General features: G+C 42.3%; 1 protein-coding gene across 1 annotated transcript in view; it reads right to left on the reverse strand.

Moving 5' to 3' along the window:
• The window catches only part of LOC135220322 (pseudouridine-5'-phosphate glycosidase-like), a 77,579-nt gene that overhangs the window by 31,233 nt on the left and 26,623 nt on the right, over nucleotides 1-19,723 (reverse strand). Inside the window, 1 exon segment of the mRNA XM_064257560.1 lies at nucleotides 3,127-3,292. Within this exon segment, the coding sequence (XP_064113630.1) occupies nucleotides 3,127-3,292 (166 nt within the window).

Here is a 19,723-nt window from a genome sequence, read left to right on the forward strand (position 1 = left end):
GCGATCGAAAGCGGCCTATAGGCCAACTGAAGCCGTCTCAATGAAAGGAAACACAACACAGCAAAGAAAAAGGAATGACGTAACGGTAGCGGGTAGTGGGCCTTAGATCGGATCCTCTGTAAATGAGGGATATTGAAGAAGGATGAGTCTAAATGGCAAAGGGACCTCTGGTAGTGGTTTCACTCGCCCCAGAAACCATACCGACACCTTAAATAAAGGTGAGCGAGCCAGAATACTCTGGCATTTCCATATTAGCTTTTTTCTCTGGTATCATAGCAATATTTATACCTTAGATGTAAAGGGACATTTCACGGAGCAACACAGGCTGAGCCCAGAAAACCTCTCTGATCCTCTTGGAATAAGCCATTAAGACGATTGGCATGCTGACTAGGGGAGGCTTCCTGAGGAAGAGGATAACGTAGCCTTCCTTCAAAACCTTGACAATCCAGGGTTTCTGCATTTTTCTCTGCCAAAACTTCCCAAAACATTAGAAGTCGGCTCCTACACTTGTGCGGTGAACAGCGTCCTCACTTGCTAGAGGAGCCCCCTCGAACATGTTTTCTTGATGGATTTAGAAAATAACCTATTATTTCCTCTTGATTTTGTGAGGAATCTCTGACTGGCCCAAAAAGTACTGGCCTCTTGAGGGGAGAGGTTGCTTGCTACCATTGCTGGAGGATCTCTTGGTCTTTTGGAAGACTGAGCGAGGAGATCTAGAGTACAATTCTTCTCCAGATCCAGAGGAAGTAACGCCCTTAGACATGTATGAACACCAAAGCTCCCTCTTCTTGAGTGTTCCCATCGTGTAGAGAGAGAGCAAGTCGTGGGAACTGTCCTAATCCCCTTATCATTATACGAGAGAAACTCCCATCCAATCTGCCAGGAGGTTCTCAGAAAGTGAAGGGCAAGACTAATATTGCAGGCTAGAGCGCCAACAGACCAATCGAGAAAGTTGAAAACTTCAAATACCTTTCAGGAGATGTGCCAAACACTGAGGCAGAAAACAAAATATTCGCCAAAGAAAAAGCTGAGCGTTTGGCTGCGTCTACAAAGACCAGAAAAATCTCCCCGTGCGGAGGCACAAACACCCAAGGAAGGAGTCTCCTTCGTGGTATACGACAAGTATCTCCACCTGGAGATTTGGGAAAGTGGGAAAAACAAAAAGAGGTCTTGCCTGTTCCCTCTATCAGCAACCCAAGCATCTATCTCTTTAAAATACTTCTTAGCTGAAGATGACAAAACCATCTTTGGCATCTTCGAGGGGGGGGTTTGAGGTAGGCATACTATCCATAACAAAAGTCAATTCAGGAGACGATGGAAAAGTTAGTTTGAAAAAAAGACGGATATGTGACAGCAATAAAACTTCAATAAAGCCACATATGCTGAAGAGGGAGCCTCTTGATCCTCTGTAACTTCATTCTCTTCACGAAACAACCCACGATCGGGGAAAGATCCACATCTGCAGGAGCTTGAGGTGTGGTCGCATCACCTGTGTCTGTGTTGAAACAGCCTCTACGGAGTTTGTGGCGCTGTAGCGTCTCGAGGCGTCCAGGAAACGATATAGAGGGAGCTTCGACCACTACTGGCAATCAGTTGAACTGCAGTGGGTGCTGTTAGACCGTCGAGGGCACTAACTGAGTCATGTAGCTTGAACTGAAGAAAGAGGCTTATTCAGTAAAAGCAGAATACCGTTGAGCTTTGCCTGAATGGGATCTACTGTCTCAACAGCAGAAGCAACAGCAGAAGGAGCCGAGGGAGTCCAAGGGAACTCCTGCGCGATGCAAGCAGGTGCTGACTGGTGCACAACAGAAGTGAGCTTGAGCGCCAATGGGCGCTTGACTGTGTTCGATGGGCGCTCATGCACGACACATACAGGAGCTTGAAGAGGAGCCAAAGAGCAACAACGAGCCTTGGGCCCCGGAGGAGTGTCAACTTCCAAGAGGCAGTCGGAAGAAAAATGCTCTGGGCTGTCCCAGTGACGGCAAGAAGGGCTTGGTTCTCTAGGCTTCTTAGTAGGAACCACTGGAGCTGCGTCCGAAACGACTCTCTTCAACGGTCAAGACTTGCTCCTTGAACGCCACTGGCATCGTGGAGAGGAGTCATCTGAACTCGACAATTTATGTACATCCAAGGCGAGACCTTTTCAACGGCAATCCGTTGCAACCCAGGAAGCAACAACAGGTTGAACTGAGGGAGGCAACTGCTCATGGGCAGACCCAACCGACCTCCCTTGGGTTACCAGTTTGACTCCTCCCCTGAACTGGGGGGTGTGACAGTGACCTCTGCCTAGGAGTGTTGGTGAAAAAACAGCCACCTCCTCCACTGCCACAACACTATCACTTTTCGCCTTGTCCATTAAGACCTTTACAGACGCACCAAGCTGCTCCATAGTCTGTACTAACAGAGCAAAACGCATATCAATCTTTTCTTCTAGACAGGTGATAGGGTTGGAATCAGAAGTGCGGGAGCCTGCAAATGGAGAAGGTGGCGAAGCAAGAGAAGTGGGAGCGGGAGCTAAAGATATTACAGGAATACTCAGATCTGTCTGTATGTATTTTGTATATTCCATGTATATGGCCCTGAGTTGAAAAAAGGATACTATTATTATTATAATTCAATTCAGAGGAATCCTGGCTAGTTGATTTTGAATTGGCCCAAATGAGATTCCAAACTCTTCCACTTCCTTCATACCAATCAACATCTTTATTACATGTATTACCAAGTTAACATATTTGCCCTCTACAATTAGTACATAAAGTGTGAAGCTAGTTCTTAACAAAGAAACCTAACACTGTCTAAATGATTCACCAAGACGGCTAATACAAGAATAGAGTACTTCACAATTGCGATTACAAAAGGAAAATCCAAAAAACCAAAAAAATTTCAGGAATAACTGGAACCGACAATCATACCCATCAGCTGGCACTCTTGCCCCAAAAGTGGGTGGGGCACTGTTACCTAACCAAAACAAATAAAAAATTAGCATGATTCACAAATTTCGGGATTTTAACAGAGGGTGAGTGAAACTCTTAGCTATATAATTACTGGGGAAGTTGTATAATTAAAAACATATATTTAGTACTACAGCATTCATATCTAAAATGGAATTAATAACACTACTCTTACCTCCTTCTTGATAAGACTTTCAACTGCTAAAGCTGTTTCTATATTGAGAGGATATGGCATACCATGAGTGATTATAGTGGATTCTAGAGCAACAACAGGTTGATTAAAAGATAGTGCTTCCTGGACATCTTTGTTAATTACAATTCCTGATGAACTGAGCTGAAATCTGAAAGAAAATTTATGACATTACAACAAACTACATAATACACAATTTTCATATATGAAAAAATTCCTGAATTCCTGCTCCCTTCACTTTGCATATAATTACAAAACATGTGGTGCTGTTAACAAGCATGGTTGGATGAATGGAACACTTTGTAAAGCAAAAAAAAAATTTTTCTGTGAAGCCTAAGATTTTTCATATGTTCTTGGTATATCAGTGGTTGCTTGAGATTATAACCTTGGAGTTTCAACAAGCTTAAACTTGCACTTGGAAGTTGAATAAACCATTAGTCCTCTGGTGGAACAAGTTTGAAACTGCAGACATGGAAACCTCTCAATGTTAACTATGTTGGACACAATGGCCAGCCTTGTGAAGGGGAGCATTGTTGCCCTTGGGGGGGAGGGGGTCAAGGGAGTTTAGGACCAGCATGGTTTGTAAATTTATACGTTTTCATTTTTTCTGAACTGTGACATTTGCTTTAGTATTGTCATTATGGAATCTTGTAAATGTAGTATTGTCCTGAAAAGACAAATTTTCTAAGAAAATTTGTGTATTTTTCATAGCTACAAACCTGAGGTCTTAACGATAGGATAATTTCTAGCGCCTAGCTGGATCCGGTTAAAACGCAGATGAAAGCAAGGAAACTTGTGAGAACTGGTAATGCTTGCGTATGTTTTGTGAAGAATCCCAACTCAGGATGTCTTAGCAGACAGAGGGGCGGCTAGAGGTGGGCAGTATAATATTAAGACCTCAGGTTTGTAGCTATGAAAAATACAAATTGTCTTAGAAAATTTGTCACTTGTTCATACGCGAACAAACCTTCAGTCTTAACGATAGGATAGACTCATACTTGGAGGGAGGTACATGACATCCTAAACCAGCTGGGGGCCTACCCACCAGTCCAGCTCCAGAAGAAATAACTTCCAGAGAGGGACTGAAACCCATGAGAAGCTAGATAAATGATACCTAACTACTCAGACCTGAGTGGACGTACAATGATATACAGTGTTTCCCCTGTATTCGCAGGGGATGTGTACCAGACACCCCCATGAATAGTCACAACCCACGAATAGTTAGAACCACCACAAAAAATGCTTATAACTGCCTATCTTGAAAGTTCAGATACCATATATATACCTTAAATAATATCCTACTTCAAATATACCTAAAATTACTAACCTATTACTGTATTAATCTTTGAGGTTATATCATTAATATCATTTCAAAGTCATCTTAAACATTTTACCCTTAGAAATATATACCTACAGCCAATAACAGAGAGAGAGAGAGAGAGAGAGAGAGAGAGAGAGAGAGAGACAGAGAGAGAGAGAGAGAGAGAGAGAGAGACGAGAGAGAGAGAGAGAGAGAGAATCATTGAATGGCAACATCATATATCGACCATCAAGAGTGAAATTATGAATTATTTCTGAAACAGAGAGAATAACAATGGAGAGAGAGAGAGAGAGAGAGAGAGAGAGAGAGAGAGAGAGAGAGAGAGAGAGAGAGGGAGAGAGAGAGAGAGAGAGAGAGAGTAACTCCTAGACTCGACTCCTTCCTCTCCACCAATTCGTATATCAAACTGCCATTTACTCCCCTGCCCACCTTCCTCCAAGTGGATAAAAAGACTGGGAATCGGTAGTTTTTTATCAATCTTATTAATATTTGAAAATTAGTATAAGGTAAATCATTATTTATACTACAAAACAAATAAAAACATACACAAGTTAAGAGAGAGATAGAGAGAGAGAATGTTATTGTTATTGTTTAATCTTATTAAACCTAATATTATTGAAACTCAGTACTGTATATTATTATTTTACCATAAAATGTAGTAATGCCCTTAAAAGATATACTTATACTACACTTCCAGCCCAAACAGAGGGCAAGAGTTACCACTATGATATACATGTATCTCGTGTGGCAAAAGAGAGAGAGAGAGAGAGAGAGAGAGACTTCTGAGAGAGAGAGAGAGAGAGAGAGAAGAGAGAGAGAGAGAGAGAGAGAGTTATCCTATCTAAAAGAGTGAAAAGGATGATTATTGTCTTTCTTTAAAATACTATCACATATGAATTTTGAAATTACCTATATTATTATTATTATTATTATGCGATTTTATATTAAAAGGATTTTGACATAGGAAAATCTATTTCTGGGCGATTGGGTTCGTGTCGCCCAGCGAAATAATCCTTAAATCATTATTTCTAGGGTAAATGATCTAACAAATACCAGAGAATAAACAAAATAAAGAAAAGGTCAGTATAACTGACTCGCTCACCCACAAGGAGGGTGTCGGTATGAACACTAGGGCGAGTGAGGACCACTACCACGAACTTCTTGTCAATTAGAAATTTCCTACAGCAAAAATCCACAGGAAGAGAGCCGACCCACAGACTACTACAACTACTACTACAACTACTACTACTACAACCACGCTTAGGTGACTGCCGCGCCTCTGGTGGCCATCCTGAAGTTAGCAATCAATCTTGAGCGAAGGGTTGGGAAGAGGTGGGATTTCGCTGGGCGACACGAACCAATCGCCCAGAAATAGATTTTTCTACGTCAAAATCCTTTTTCTGGGCTCAGTTCGTGTCGCTTGTGCAAAATTGTACCAGAGAATTAGCACAAGATTGAAATAAAGAAGGTCTCAATAAAACTTAAAAATTCAACTATATACTATAATGTAAGAAAATATATATACAATTGTTCGTACAATCTGTATAAAGAACAATACTTAAGAGTAACTTATAGTTAATATATATATACAAAGGCTTACATCAGTTATATGTGAATTGAAATAAACATATGTGTTACAATCATAGTTCAAAAACACATAAAATTAATTAATAAAACATTAGCAATAATTGTAATAAAGGATGTGTGTGAACAAACTTAAGCTAAAGACACACCAAATAAGTTTCATAAATCTTAATAAACAATACCATAACCATTATTAATGGGATGTGGCACCCTAGCATAAAAATAAGGGGACCACAATCCTAAAGATCAGTATGTACAATCAATTGTGGGTGACCCTAGCAAAAAAAATAAGGGACTCCCACTAAACCATCACAAGAGCAGCTAAGACTCAAGGACAAACGTTGGATGAACATGGTAGGCTAGACTAAACGTGCTTGGCTGAGATAGGTAGAAAGGAGATATTGGATCTTCAACTGAACTACTGTGCAGTCAGGGGAAACTATGTTACCCGCTGCAACTGCTGAAAAAATTTTAGAGATTCCAAAGACTTAAGAAGTGACGCTTAAATACTGTCGGCGATTTCCAATCCAGTAAATCAGTTTAAACAAATCATCAAAAATCATGTGTGAAAGTAGTTGATTGAGGTGGCTACTGCCCTGACATCGTGAAACCTTGGGGAAGGATTCAGGGTTAGCTTGCTTAATAAAGTATAGGGATCTGTGCCTTATACCTTTAATTGATAAAGTACCACCTTTTTCTCTTCTAAAGAGAGGACCCGAAGAGGATGAGGATGTCCAGGACAGAAAGGCTCGTAAGGTCGTTACTGGACAAAGAGAAAGATCTTGAGGAAGGGGTATAACCTTCAAGGTTCCCACCTCCACAAAGGATCCTCATTCTTTGCTAAAAAGCTGCGGTCCGGAGAAAAGCAGAACTTCTCCTGAAGGAAGAAAATTCTATGTGATTCGCATCTCTGGATAACGCCGACATTCTGAAATTCTAGCTCCTGAAGCAAGCTTAATAAAAATAATGTTTTTCTTAAGAGCATTATAAATGAACAGTCGTATTATTGTATCTGAAGCCAGTTTTAGAAACATCATTTAAAAAACCATGACACTGACGTAGGCCTTACTGAAGGTCTAAGTCTAGCAAAAGCCTGGGAAAAGACGAAAAGTAAGAATCTGTTAAGTCTATGTTAAAACCCAGTTGAAAAATCTTCAAGGCTGACTTGTTTGTCGTAATGGTACTAGCTGCTAACCCTTTTCCAAATAAGGATCTGAAAAAGGATATAGCTGAATTGATTGTCATGATTTTAATGTCCGCTTCTCAGGAAGGATGCCAACATTTTAACTGCTGCATCATACTGCCTTAAAGTTGAATCTCTTTTATCCGATTCCAGGAAAAGAATATTTCGTGGATCGATATTTGCATCTCTCTTGGCTGCAAACTTCATGAAGTGCATAAAGTTAGGGTTTTGAGAATTCCTGAGGAAGCGAACACAGTCTTATTTGTACTGACTGGGAGAGCCTGGGATTGGGAATTCGAAGAGGACGAAGACCCAATTCCAGAATCAAGGGGTACCAGTTGCTCTTCGGCCAGTCTGGGGCTACTAGAGCTACTTGACCCTTGAACGTCCTGAGTTTGTTTGGTACTTTCAGGAGAAGATTCACCGGAGGAAAGACATAAATCTTCTCCCAGTTGTTCCAATCTATGGACAGGGCGCGTGGCATAGGCCAGAGGGTCCAGGTTGGGAGCCACATAACAGGGAAGTTTGTGGTTGTTTGAGATGCAAACAGATCTATTTGCAGGCCTGGTACCTTCCGGAGAATCCATTGGAACGAACTGTTGTCCAGTGACATTCCGATTCCAGAGGAACTGAACGGGATAGAGCATCTGCTATGACGTTTCTCACTCCGGCCAGATGGGTGGAGGAGAGGTGCCAAACTGAACTTGTCCGCCAGGGAAAAAGATGGCTACCATGACATGATTCAGGTGTCTTGACTTGGAGCCTCCCCTGTTTATACAATGGACTACCACTGCGCTGTCCAGAACTAACTTTATGTGAGAGTTCTTTGGCGGACGTAACCTCTTCAGAGTCAGGAACACTGCCATTGCTTCCAATACATTTATGTGAAGCTGGCGGAAACTGAGGTGACCATGTTCCCTGAGCTTTCTTGAACTGAGAATATCCTCCCCAGCCGCTTAGTGAAGCGTGTGTGGATAGTGATTCCCGGAGGAGGAAACTGAAGGGGTACTGATATGGACAGGTTTTTTAACTTTGTCCAAGGGCGCAGACGATTCCGTAGAATCTGTGGTATTGATGATACCTTGTCCCTGGATCTTGACATTTGCTCGTGAGCGCCAGATCCTGGTTAAGTCTTTCAGTTTGGCTTTCATCAAGATGTTTGTCACTGAGGCAAATTGGAGGGAACCCAGGATTCTTTCCTGGTTCTCCTTGAAGCATATTTGTACTTTAGGAATTGTTTCACTGACTTCGCTATTTCTTTCCTCTTGGCTGATGGAATCGACAGAGTATGGGAGGATAGATTCCATTGAATGCCCAACCATTGAAAGTTGGACTCGGAGTGAGTCTTGACTTTGTCCTGTTTATCTGGAACCCAGATATTCCAGGAATTGAATTACTTTCATTGTGGCTTGGCGACATTCCTCGACTGTTGGAGCCCAAATCAACCAATCGCGAGGTACGCTACTACCATTATCCCTTAGAGACCTCAGTTGTTGAACGACTACTTCTGCTAATTTCGTGAACACTCTGGGTGCTACATTCAGACCGAAAGGAACACCTTGAAGGGAGAATGCCTGATCTCCTAGTCTGAAGCCCAGGTAAGGGCGAAAGTGTCTTGCAATAGGGATATGATAGTATGCGTCTGTAAGATCGATAGAGGTGGTGACGGCCCCACGGGGAAGTAAGGTCCGCACCTGCGAGATGGTCAGCATTTTGAACTTGTCGCAGCGAATGGCCAAGTTTAAGCGAGACAAGTCTAACATTACCCTTCTTTTTAATGAGCCTTTCTTTGGTACGCTGAATAAGCGACCTGAAACTTTAATCTGTTGACTCTCGCTATTGCTCCTTTCTGGAGGAGCTCCTCCGCATACTCCATCAGTTCTTTCGATGGAAGTTGAAGGAAAGGTCTGGGTGGAGGAGGGTCTCCAATCCAACTCCAACCAGGCCCTTCGACACAATGCTCTGTGCCCATTTGCTGAATCCCCACCGATGCCGGAAGAGAAACTGCCTCCCTCCTACCTCTGAGATCTCACTGCTGCTGGGTTGAGTGACCTCGCGGCCTCCACGGAAGTGTTTTCCCCTGTTGAGCGACCTTCCTGATCCTCTCTGACGAAAGGATCCCCTAGCTCTACCTCCCCTGCTGAACCGGTCATAGTGCTGGAAGGCTTGACCTTCGAACACCTGGTTAAAGGCGGGGGAGACAGCGTAGGAGGTGGAAGGCTGAGCTTGAGGAGAATCATGTAAATGGGCTGAGCCAGAGTCTTCGAGGTAGAAGGCTGGCCTGATTGTACAATCGGCACAGCTGACACAGCTTGATTGAATCTTTGAGGCTTCTTCTGATAAGGCTGGTAATGCTTTGCCTTTTTCAGTTTCTTTCCTGCTGCAGCCTGATCTTGGAGCCTCTTGCAGTGAGGCCCCAACAATCTTTGAGGCTCTGATTGAGCCTTGTCGCCTCATTTTGGACCTCTTGACCAAGCTCCTGGGAAGAGGTCTGCCCCAGATGTCGAGGAAAGCAACTTATTAGGCTCATGACGAATAGTTGCTTGCTCCGGAGGACATGCTTTCGGCAATTGACCCTAGCAGTACAAACTCATACAGGTCCGATTGGACCGTATAAGTCTGTGACTTGGTCAACAACTTGAAGAGCGGCTCTGAAGCATATGAAATAGCCGCTACCTCTGTCATTGCCATGGTATTCATCGACCTGGCAAGCCTGGACTTGGCCTCAAACTCAGCTTGAATGAGGCTATCAGGAAGTCTAGGCAGCTTCTCGCCGAACTGGTCCATGGCGCAGTCCGGTTTGAGCTTACCTGCCGAGAAGGTGTTAGGCAGATCCTCCACAAGTCTCCAAGCGAAGGGAGCAACGGAGAAGTGGGATCTGCTTCCTTAGCTGAGTAAGGGTTCCCCTTTTAGGCCAGCTGGGATGGTTACAGTGGCGATCTTCGTTAAGAAGGGGAGAGGAGCCTCTTCTTTCATCGTAAAGATGGTAAGGGACTCTTGAACGCTGAATCCTGGTGTTCGAGCAGTCCATCTCCTCTAGACACCTAAGCCACTCCCTTTGAGCCTGGTCCCGGGAGTACAACACTGTCTCCCTCGGGACCTTATCTTCCCTAGTCATGGCTGCCTCCGTCAGCCTGGCGTAGCCAATGAACGGCGGTTGAAGGTTCTCCGGATAGAACTCGAAGTCTTCAATCCTTCGAGTACCGCACTCTGGAATGGAGATGAGTCCGTCCCTGGAAAGGGGCGTATGAAGCCACTCTCCAGGGGTTGTTCATTGAGAACGGAGGCAGAGAATCATGGGGAGGAAGCTGCATCAGACCAACACCAGGTGCCGGAAGGAGTAGCTTGAGGGGCCTGGTTGAACCCAGATATAATGTCTCCTGAGTTGTGATCTTTCGGATAACTCGGGAGAACATCTGCTCCATGCTGGTCCTCAAAGAGCCTACCAAGTCCCCCATCTGCTGCATCATCCAACGGAGAAGGCGTTGGGATCAAAGGCCGGAGCGGTGCAGAGGTGGAAGGTAACTCGGCAGAGGTACCTCAGGAGGAGGAGGAGAGACCGTTGACTCCGCCGGAGTACGGGGCCTCTCCTTTGAGGACTTGCTCTTAGAGGACCTAGAGCCGAGAAGCAGACGATTTACCCTTCTCTGCTCCGGGGTTCAAAGGCGAAGACTTACGAGACGATGACGTCGACGAAGTCTTTTTGGACAACGACGACGCCTTCGTAAGGGTTTTCTGCGCTCGTGTCCCTTCACCTTGGGTTTCACAGAAGCGCTAGGCGACGAGTACTGGAGCTCAGTTCCGGTAAAGCCTTGGAAGGAAGCAGTCAATATAGCAGGAGAAGAAGATCCAGAAGCGCCCAAGGGAAGCCCTTGGGTGTCGAAAGTACCAACCTCGACAACAGGTCGTCCACACCTACCATAGGTTCCACGTTCAGGTCCAATGTCGCGACTTCCGCCGAGATATCCTGGCCTGGTTTCCTTCATGCAAGCGGCGACCTGCCGCTGGATAGCCGTCATCGTCGGGGCTGCCTCCGCTGGGTCGACGTACCCCGTCAACTTGCCGCCGGGAACAGAAGGACAGCCATCCTCTTCTCAAGGATGTAGGGCTGTCCCTTGGCGGCGTTCTTGCCGAAGCCGCCGACCCAAGCCTTCAGGGTTGCAAGGGCGGTGGGCTCTCTAAACAGCGGCAGCCTGTAAGAGAGGGTGTTATTAGTTTTTTTTTTATTTTTATTTATATTATTTTTTTTTTTTTTTTTTAGTTTAAAGTTGAGGTTCAACCTTAGACTAAAAAAGAAACTTAAGCCTACAAGTCCATATATTTCACAAAATATGGAGAACTTAAGCTTAAAAGATATTCTGAACTTAAAATTAAGATATAATACAGTATTTACATGCTATATACACAGCTGGAAATACTTACCCCATCCAAAAACTGACTCACAAGATCATAGCAGATCATACACGTTTCGTGGAACCAGACCTGCAGATTCCCGTGAGGAGTCGCGCACGGAGCGTGGGACCTGCAGACTTCGTGTCCACAGGGGTCCTGGAGCACGGCGTTGCACCCTGGGTGCTTACAGTTGGTATCTGTAAGTGGAAGGATACATGAGTATACATAACACTTACAGAGCTACTCTAGAACTCCGTTGCATGCGGGAGAGCAAAAATTTTTGGGCATAACCCTCCCCTACCGTCTTAATAGGCATAATTATGCTCCGGTGTGAGCCGGAATAGAAAGCAGATGGCAAGGGAGGACCCAGCTTAAGATAAACTTATCAATAACTTATGATTAGCTTAAGCATAAAATAGCACAAAATTCTGGAAGACGATTCCGAATCGCGGTGGTGTCCGTCTCCGCCGGTTGCGCCGGAGAGACGGGATTGGTTAAGGCAAAGGAGACTTACTGTACGCCTGGGGTCCGCCCATAGGCGGGATACTAGCTCCCTCCCTCGCAATCGACGGAGCTCCGGAAAGAAAACAGAGCACCGCCAACACGGGGAGGGGCGAGAGGGCGAAACAGAACTCGAGCCTACAGCGGAGCAACGGAGCAACAAAGGAGGGGGGAGGCTAAACCCCCCTACTTCGTCCCAAACGGAGCACCGTGAAGCAGAGATACAAGGTCATACCCAGTCCAGCGGATGTCCAGACTCCCCTCTCCCTCCGCGTAGGGAGAGAGGGAGACAGGCCCGGATGGAGCGAGCAAGGACGGACCTCCCTCCCCCCAGCTCTATGGGAGAGGCGGGAGGAGGGCAGGGTGACTGGGACGGGCGGAGTCTGGCTGTACCGCGATCACAGGGGTGACCACGGTACGATAAACAAAATAAAAACAACGAAATCTATAGCCTAGGTTAATGCAACCAAAACTGATCAGCGAGATGCAACTGTAGATGCAGCAAAACTGATAATAAGGAAGCAACAAAACTGATGGGGACCATGAAATAATAAACCTAGGCTAAGATAACATACCAAACGCCCTAGGCTAACCAAAACCAAATAAAACCATTAGAATAAATAAAATAACACTAAAGTAGGGGAAATAAATATAAGTAGGAGAAAAAATCCAGGAGTGTACGACTAACCCGAAGGAAAGTCTACCACTCAAAGCTAGCCTGGGCCGATACTAAGAGCTATGGCTAGGGTCTGGATGGAAGAGGAAAATGCTACACAAGGTATAGAAGGACATGCATGCATGACATAAAACCAATGCAGGCTAGATCCCTAGCTAATAATAATCATAAAAAGGTCTAGAGACGCATAAAATAAAGGGAAGGTTCCAGGTATGGGAGACCGAGAACGAACCCGCCATGAGGCAGAACAATGCCGCCTATGCTTCCGACCGAGAATCCGTATTTATACCTAAAAAACGGCAAATACTGACTCCAGGAGGGAAAAAAAAAACAAAAAACTAAATAGGAACCTTTCGGAATACTTAACTTAGCTGATGCGATGGCTGATCGTTCCATGGTGGCACAAAAATCCTCAAAAAAGAGCACAAAACACAGAGCAAGAAAAAATGCGGGCGTCTTGTAGACCTCTAACTTTAAAGGATGGCACCAGAGGGCGCGGCAGTCACCTAAGCGTGGGTTGTAGTAGTAGTAGTTGCTGCCCACGTTCTGTGGGTCGGCTCTCTTCCTGTGGATTTTGCTGTAGGAAATTTCTAATTGACAAGAAGTTCGTGGTAGTGGTCTCACTCGCCCTAGTGTTCATATCGACGCCCTCCTGTGGGGTGAGCGAGTCAGTTATACTGACCTTTTCTTTATTTTGTTTATTCTCTGGTATTTGTTAGATAATTGTTTACCCTAGAAATAATGATTTAAAGGATTATTTCGCGCAGCGACACGAACTGAGCCCAGAAAATAAACATATAGGTACGCACGTACCATAGAAATTCTCTCATATCAGTGAGAGAGAGAGAGAGAGAGAGAGAGACTCCCCCGTCCACCTTCCTCCAAGTGGATAAAAAGACTGGGAATCGATAGCTTTTTTTTTTATCAATCTAATAACATTTGAAAATTAATTATAAGGCAAATCATATTTATACTACAAAACAAATAAACATACATAAGTAAGAGAGAGAGAGAGAGAGAGATGTTATGTTATTGTTTAATTCTCATTAAACCTACTATTATTTGAAAACTAGTACTGTATATTATTATTTTACTATAAAATGAGTAATGCCCTTAAAGATAAACATACATACACTTCCAGCCCAAACAGAAAAGAGTGAAAAGGATAGATTATTGTATTTCTTTAAAATACTATCACATATGAATTTGAAATTAGTTATATTATTATATTATGCAAAATATTAACAAACATATACGCATGTACCATAGAAATTCTCTATCATCAGTAGAAAAGAGAGAGAGAGAGGAGAGAGAGACGAGAGAGAGAGAGAGAGATGAGAGAGAGAGAAGACGAGAGAGAGAGATAGAGAGAGAGAGAGAGAAATTGCATGATATGGTGAGGGGCGGGCACACTCCACCCCTCCTGTCAACATTACTTGATATATCTGACAGCTTGGCTAACTGAGTTCAAAGACAAGGATGCGGGTAGAAAGGATTTTCTTTCATTCTTACATGATTTTTTAATTCATAAACTAAAATCTTGCTAATTCACTTTAACATTTACCTTAATGAATTTATTATTATTGCTGTTTACATTAATATTGATATCTCAAAATTAGTAAATCATACAAAAAACATACATCTCTGTCAGAGAGAGAGAGAGAGAGAGAGAGAGAGAGAGAGAGAGAGAGAGAGAGAGACTAGCATAGTATTTCTGTAAAAGACTTTCACATATGATTTTTATAATTATAGTTATATATTATTATTATTATTATATTATTATTATTTGAAAATAAAGTAAACTTATTATACATACATGTATCATAAAAATCTCTCATCTCAGTAAGGAAGAGAGAGAGAGAAACAAACACACTCTACCCTCTCACATTACTTGACAGAATTTAACACTTAAACGCCGACTGGAAGTATTTTACGTCGACATTTTTTGTCTCTCGGGTGCCGACTGGACGTATTTACAGTCGACATACAAAAGTTTTTTTTAAAAATTCGCGGAAAAATACTTTTAGGCCTACCAGCCGAAAACTCTTGAATCACGCGCCTTGGGGGATGCTGGAAGTTCACGGATCAAGGTGTTGTTTTGTTTACAATCGTTACGCAGGAGGCGCGCAAACGCGAATTTCTTTCTTGCCGCACTAAAAAGTATCTGTGACACATCTCGGAAATTATTTTGTCACTTTTGACATAATTTGTACCATTTTAAATTAGCCGTACATGGAGTATTATATATACAAAAATGTGTGCATTTTATGTAGGATACAACAACAAAATACTCATGATTGTAGCTTTTATCAGTTTTGAGATATTTTCATATAAATAACGATAAGTGCCAAAATTTCAACCTTGGTCAACTTTGACTCTACCGAAATGATCGAAAAACGCAATTGTAAGCTAAAACTCTTATATTCTAGTAATATTCAATCATTTACCTTCATTTTGCAACAAATTGGAAGTCTCTAGCACAATATTTTGATTTATGGTGAATTTATGAAAAAAATAACATTTTCCTTACGTCCGCAAATGGTCGAAAAACGCAATTGTAAGCTAAAACTTTTATGTTTTAGTAATATTCAATCATTTACCTTAATTTGCAACTAATTGGAAGTCTCTAGCAAAATATTTCGATTTATGGTGAATTTATGAAAAAACTTTTTCCTTACCTCCGCTCAGTAACTCTTCCGAAAAAAATCATACATGCGATTGTGGTAATGTTTGCACCATTTTAAACTAGCCGTTACATAAAGTTTTATATATGAAAATGTGCACAATTTTATGCGCAATACAACTAAAAAATAACCCATGGTTGTAGCTTTTATCGATTTTGAAATATTTTCATATAAAAAATGATAAGTGACAAATTTTCAACTTCGGTCAACTTTGACTCTACCGAAATGGTCGAAAAACGCAATTGTAAGCTAAAATGCTTATATTCTAGTAATATTCAAGCATTTGCCTTCATTTTGCAACAAATTGGAAGTCTCTAGCACAATATTTCCATTATGGTGAATTTATGAAAAAAAAATAACATTTTCTTACGTTATCCGCGCGGTAACTCTTTCCGAACCAAAAACATCATACGTGGGATTGTGGTAATGTTTGCCACCCATTTTAAATTAGCCGTTCACATAAAGGTTTTATATATGAAAATGTGCGCAATTTTATGTAGAATACAACAATAAATAATTGAAGGTTGTAGTTTTCTCATTTTTGAAATATTTGCATATAAATCACGATAAATAGAAAAAAACCAAGTTTGGTCAACTTTGACTCTACCGAAATGGTCGAAAAACGCAATTGTAAGCTAAAACTCTTACAATCTAGTAATATTCAGTCATTTATCTTCATCTTGAAACAAATTCAAAGTCTCTAGCAACAATATTTAGATTTATGGTGAATTTAAAAAGAAAAACTTTCCTTCCCTCCGCGCGCGGATTCTCCGCCACAAATCTCAGAAATGCGTACGTCCCATTCTCGGAATATTTGCTCTGTTTCATATTAGGCGCATTTCATAGAGTTTTATATATGAAAATGTGCGCAATTTTATGTAAAATAAAACAAAATATATTTGAAGGTTGTAGCTTTTCTTATTTCCGAAATAATTGCATATAAAAAAATATATATATAAAAATTCGACATTCGGTCAACTTTAACTCGTCAGATATGGTCGAAAACTGCATTTGTAAGCTAATACTCTTACAGTATAGTAATATTCAATCATTTGTCTTCATTTGAAAGAAATTGGAAGTCTCTAGGACAATATTTAGATTTATGGTGAATTTTTGAAAAAAATATTTGTTTACGTCCGCTCGTTACGAATTCATGCATTATTTGTGATAATATTTTCTGTGTTGCTTTTATCGTTTTACAATGTGTTGTATACCAAAATGATCGCAATTTAGTGTACATTACAACGAAAAAAAAGTAACTTGTTACCTTTAACCATTTTGCGCACAGCGCGATTTGAATACAATTATATATGAAAATTTGTTTTTGCACTATCATATATCGCATTATTTATATATGATAATGATAATTTTTTTCATTGCTGATGGTTGCATACTAAACTTCAGCCAATGACAAAAAAAAGGAGCCAAAAATGAACTCTTAATCTTGAAAACTAAGCGCGCTGTGATTAAAAAAAAATATATATTTTTTCCGCTTCCGCGCTCACTCTGAAAACACCTCCGGCACACGGGAGACATTTTTTTTTTACCGCTTCGGGGTTTAAGAGTTAACAGCTGTTGGACCTCAACTTGGTACCTGGAGTTCGAAAGAAATATGCGTGAAGACTGGGATTTCCTTCGTTCTTACATATTTTTTAAAATCTATAAACTAAAATCTTACTAATTCACTGTACTATTTTCTTTAATGAATTGATTGCTCTTTACATCAATATTAATATTTGAAAATCTGTAAATAATTTATTTATCATACAAAAAACTTACATCTCTGTAAGAGAGAAGAGAGAATTATTATTGTTGTTATGTGATATCATTTAATCTTATTAAACTGACTAATACAGTATTGATTAATATTAATATTTTAAAATTAGTAAATCATTTTTGTATCATAAAAATGTATTTAGCATGAAAATAACAACAAAATACACTAATTAGTGATTATCTATCGTCGGAATAGACAATCCCCCACAAATAATGGGTAGATATGGTCCAGAGAGAAATCCGCGAATCAGTGTGTCCGTGAATCCGGAGAACGCGAACACAGGGGGCTCACTGAATGGGAGAATCATTGTATAGGGAAACAAATTGAAACTTTGACTGTCCAATGACAAACTAACACAGGGTTTGTTATCGCTCCAAACTCCTCCTTGCCAAGGAGTGGAGCGTGTGCTACAGAATAGAGGATTTGATATTTGTATACCAAGTGACCGCACTATCAGTATGACTATCTTACTCACTGTATCAGACCAGGTCCAACAAATGACGTGTCTATTCCTTAACCCACTCAAAGGAAGAAGGAAAGGTAAAAGAGACAGAAAGAGGCCAGCCAACTCACTCATTCTCTCATCCACACAATCATCTTAAATAAGATACAAAAGTGCCCTGTTAAGGACAACTAGAGTTACACAACCTGTTGGGCAGCCACCACAGGACCCACCAGGGAAAAAATGTACCCGTAGATCTGTGGGCAACATCCTTACGATAGAAAGAGGTGAACATGGACTGGCGTAACCAAGTATGCCACCGCGCTCAGTACTCTATGTACAGCCAAGTTCTTTTTTGAAAGGCAAAGGGGGACCAATACCCCTAATGTTCATGCACTCTAGCCTGCACGACGTGGTGGTGGAATCATCAAGAGTCAAGTATGCCTGTCTGATGGCTTCCCGTATCCAAAAAGAGATAGTATTCTTCAATACCTCTTTCTTTGTACATCCTGTGCTAACAAAACGTCTGCGGCAGCCTGGTCTAAGGTGCCGTGCCCTCTAAGATAGCATCGCAGGGCCTGGACAGGACACAACAAAAGCTCTTGAGCATCACCACCCACGAAGTCATTAAGTGATGGAATGGAAAATGAAGTGAACATATCATCGTGCACAGAGGGATTTTGGGTCTTGGCCACGAATTCTGGGACAAATTCGAAGGACACCGACCCCCAAACCCCTGGTGTGCTTCACATCATAGCTCAAACTGAGGAGCCCTACCCTCTTGGAAGATGCCAAGGTCAGGAGGAAAACTGTCTTAAGCATCTAGATCCTGTCAGAGAGCAACACAGAGGCTCATATGGACCCTTAGTGAAGCTCTCAAGAACCAAGGAAACATCCCACGTCAGAGGCTTGAGCTCCTAGAACTCGACTGTTCAAACCCTTAACTAGCAAGGAAAGTTCCCAGGATGAGGAGATGTCAATACCTTTAAGGTGTAACACTAACTCAGGGCTGCTCCGTAGCCACTAATGGCAGAAATGGAGAAATGTTTCTCATCTCTGAGGAAGGTTAAAAAGTCTGCTATTTGCTGAATAGAGGTTGCAAGTGGAGAAAAAACCCTGTTTACGATACCAATCACAGTAGATCGCCCATAGCCTTGGTAAACCAGAGAGGTTGACCTTCTGAGACAGCTGGACATAAGCCTACTGTTCTCTGAGAAAAGCCTCTCTCTCGGAGGAGATATTTGATAGCCTCCAACCGTGACGGGAAAGGGATTCTACTGACTGGTGGAACCATTCTGCATGTGGCGGAACCATTCTGCATGTGGCTGACACAGGAGATGCCACCAAGGGTTAATTTCCCTCGGAACTTCCGACAACGACTACAGCAGATCTGGAAACCATTCCATCTGAGGCCACAGAGGGGCTGCCAAAGTCATCCTGAGACCCTACGAACTCATCAGTCTATTTCAGAGCCTGATGGATCAAACAAAATGGAGGGAAGGCTTACCCCTCCGGGTGTCCCAGGGATGTTGTAACATATTCTCCGCTAACTCCAAAGGATCTGGAACCAATGACAGAATATCTCCAGTTTTGTGTTGAATTGAGTCACAAAAAGATCCAGCAAGGGTCTCCCCCATTCCAGGAAGAGCTTGTCTGCTACTACTTGAAGGAACCACTCAGTGCTTAGGATCTGATCCCATCGGCTGAGTGTTTGGCTGCGACCACATTCCGTTTGCCTGGGATATATCTGGCTGAGAGCTATACTGAATAGCAGACAGCCCATTGGTGAACCTCGACAGTTAAGGCATGAAGTTGACGTGAAACCAGACCTCCCTGCTTGTTCACACAGGTGACCAACGTGGTGTTGCCCGACATAACAACAGAATGACTCTTAACTTTCTCCCGAAACTCCTTCGACCCAGGAAGGCTTGCCTTCAACTGCCAGACACTGATATGCTGCTGTTTGTCCTCCAAACTCAAATGCCTGAGGCAATTAGGTCGCCTAAATGAGCCCCTAACCTG

The sequence above is a fragment of the Macrobrachium nipponense genome, chromosome 1 (assembly GCF_015104395.2).
Source record: "Macrobrachium nipponense isolate FS-2020 chromosome 1, ASM1510439v2, whole genome shotgun sequence".
Classification (NCBI taxonomy): domain Eukaryota; kingdom Metazoa; phylum Arthropoda; class Malacostraca; order Decapoda; family Palaemonidae; genus Macrobrachium; species Macrobrachium nipponense.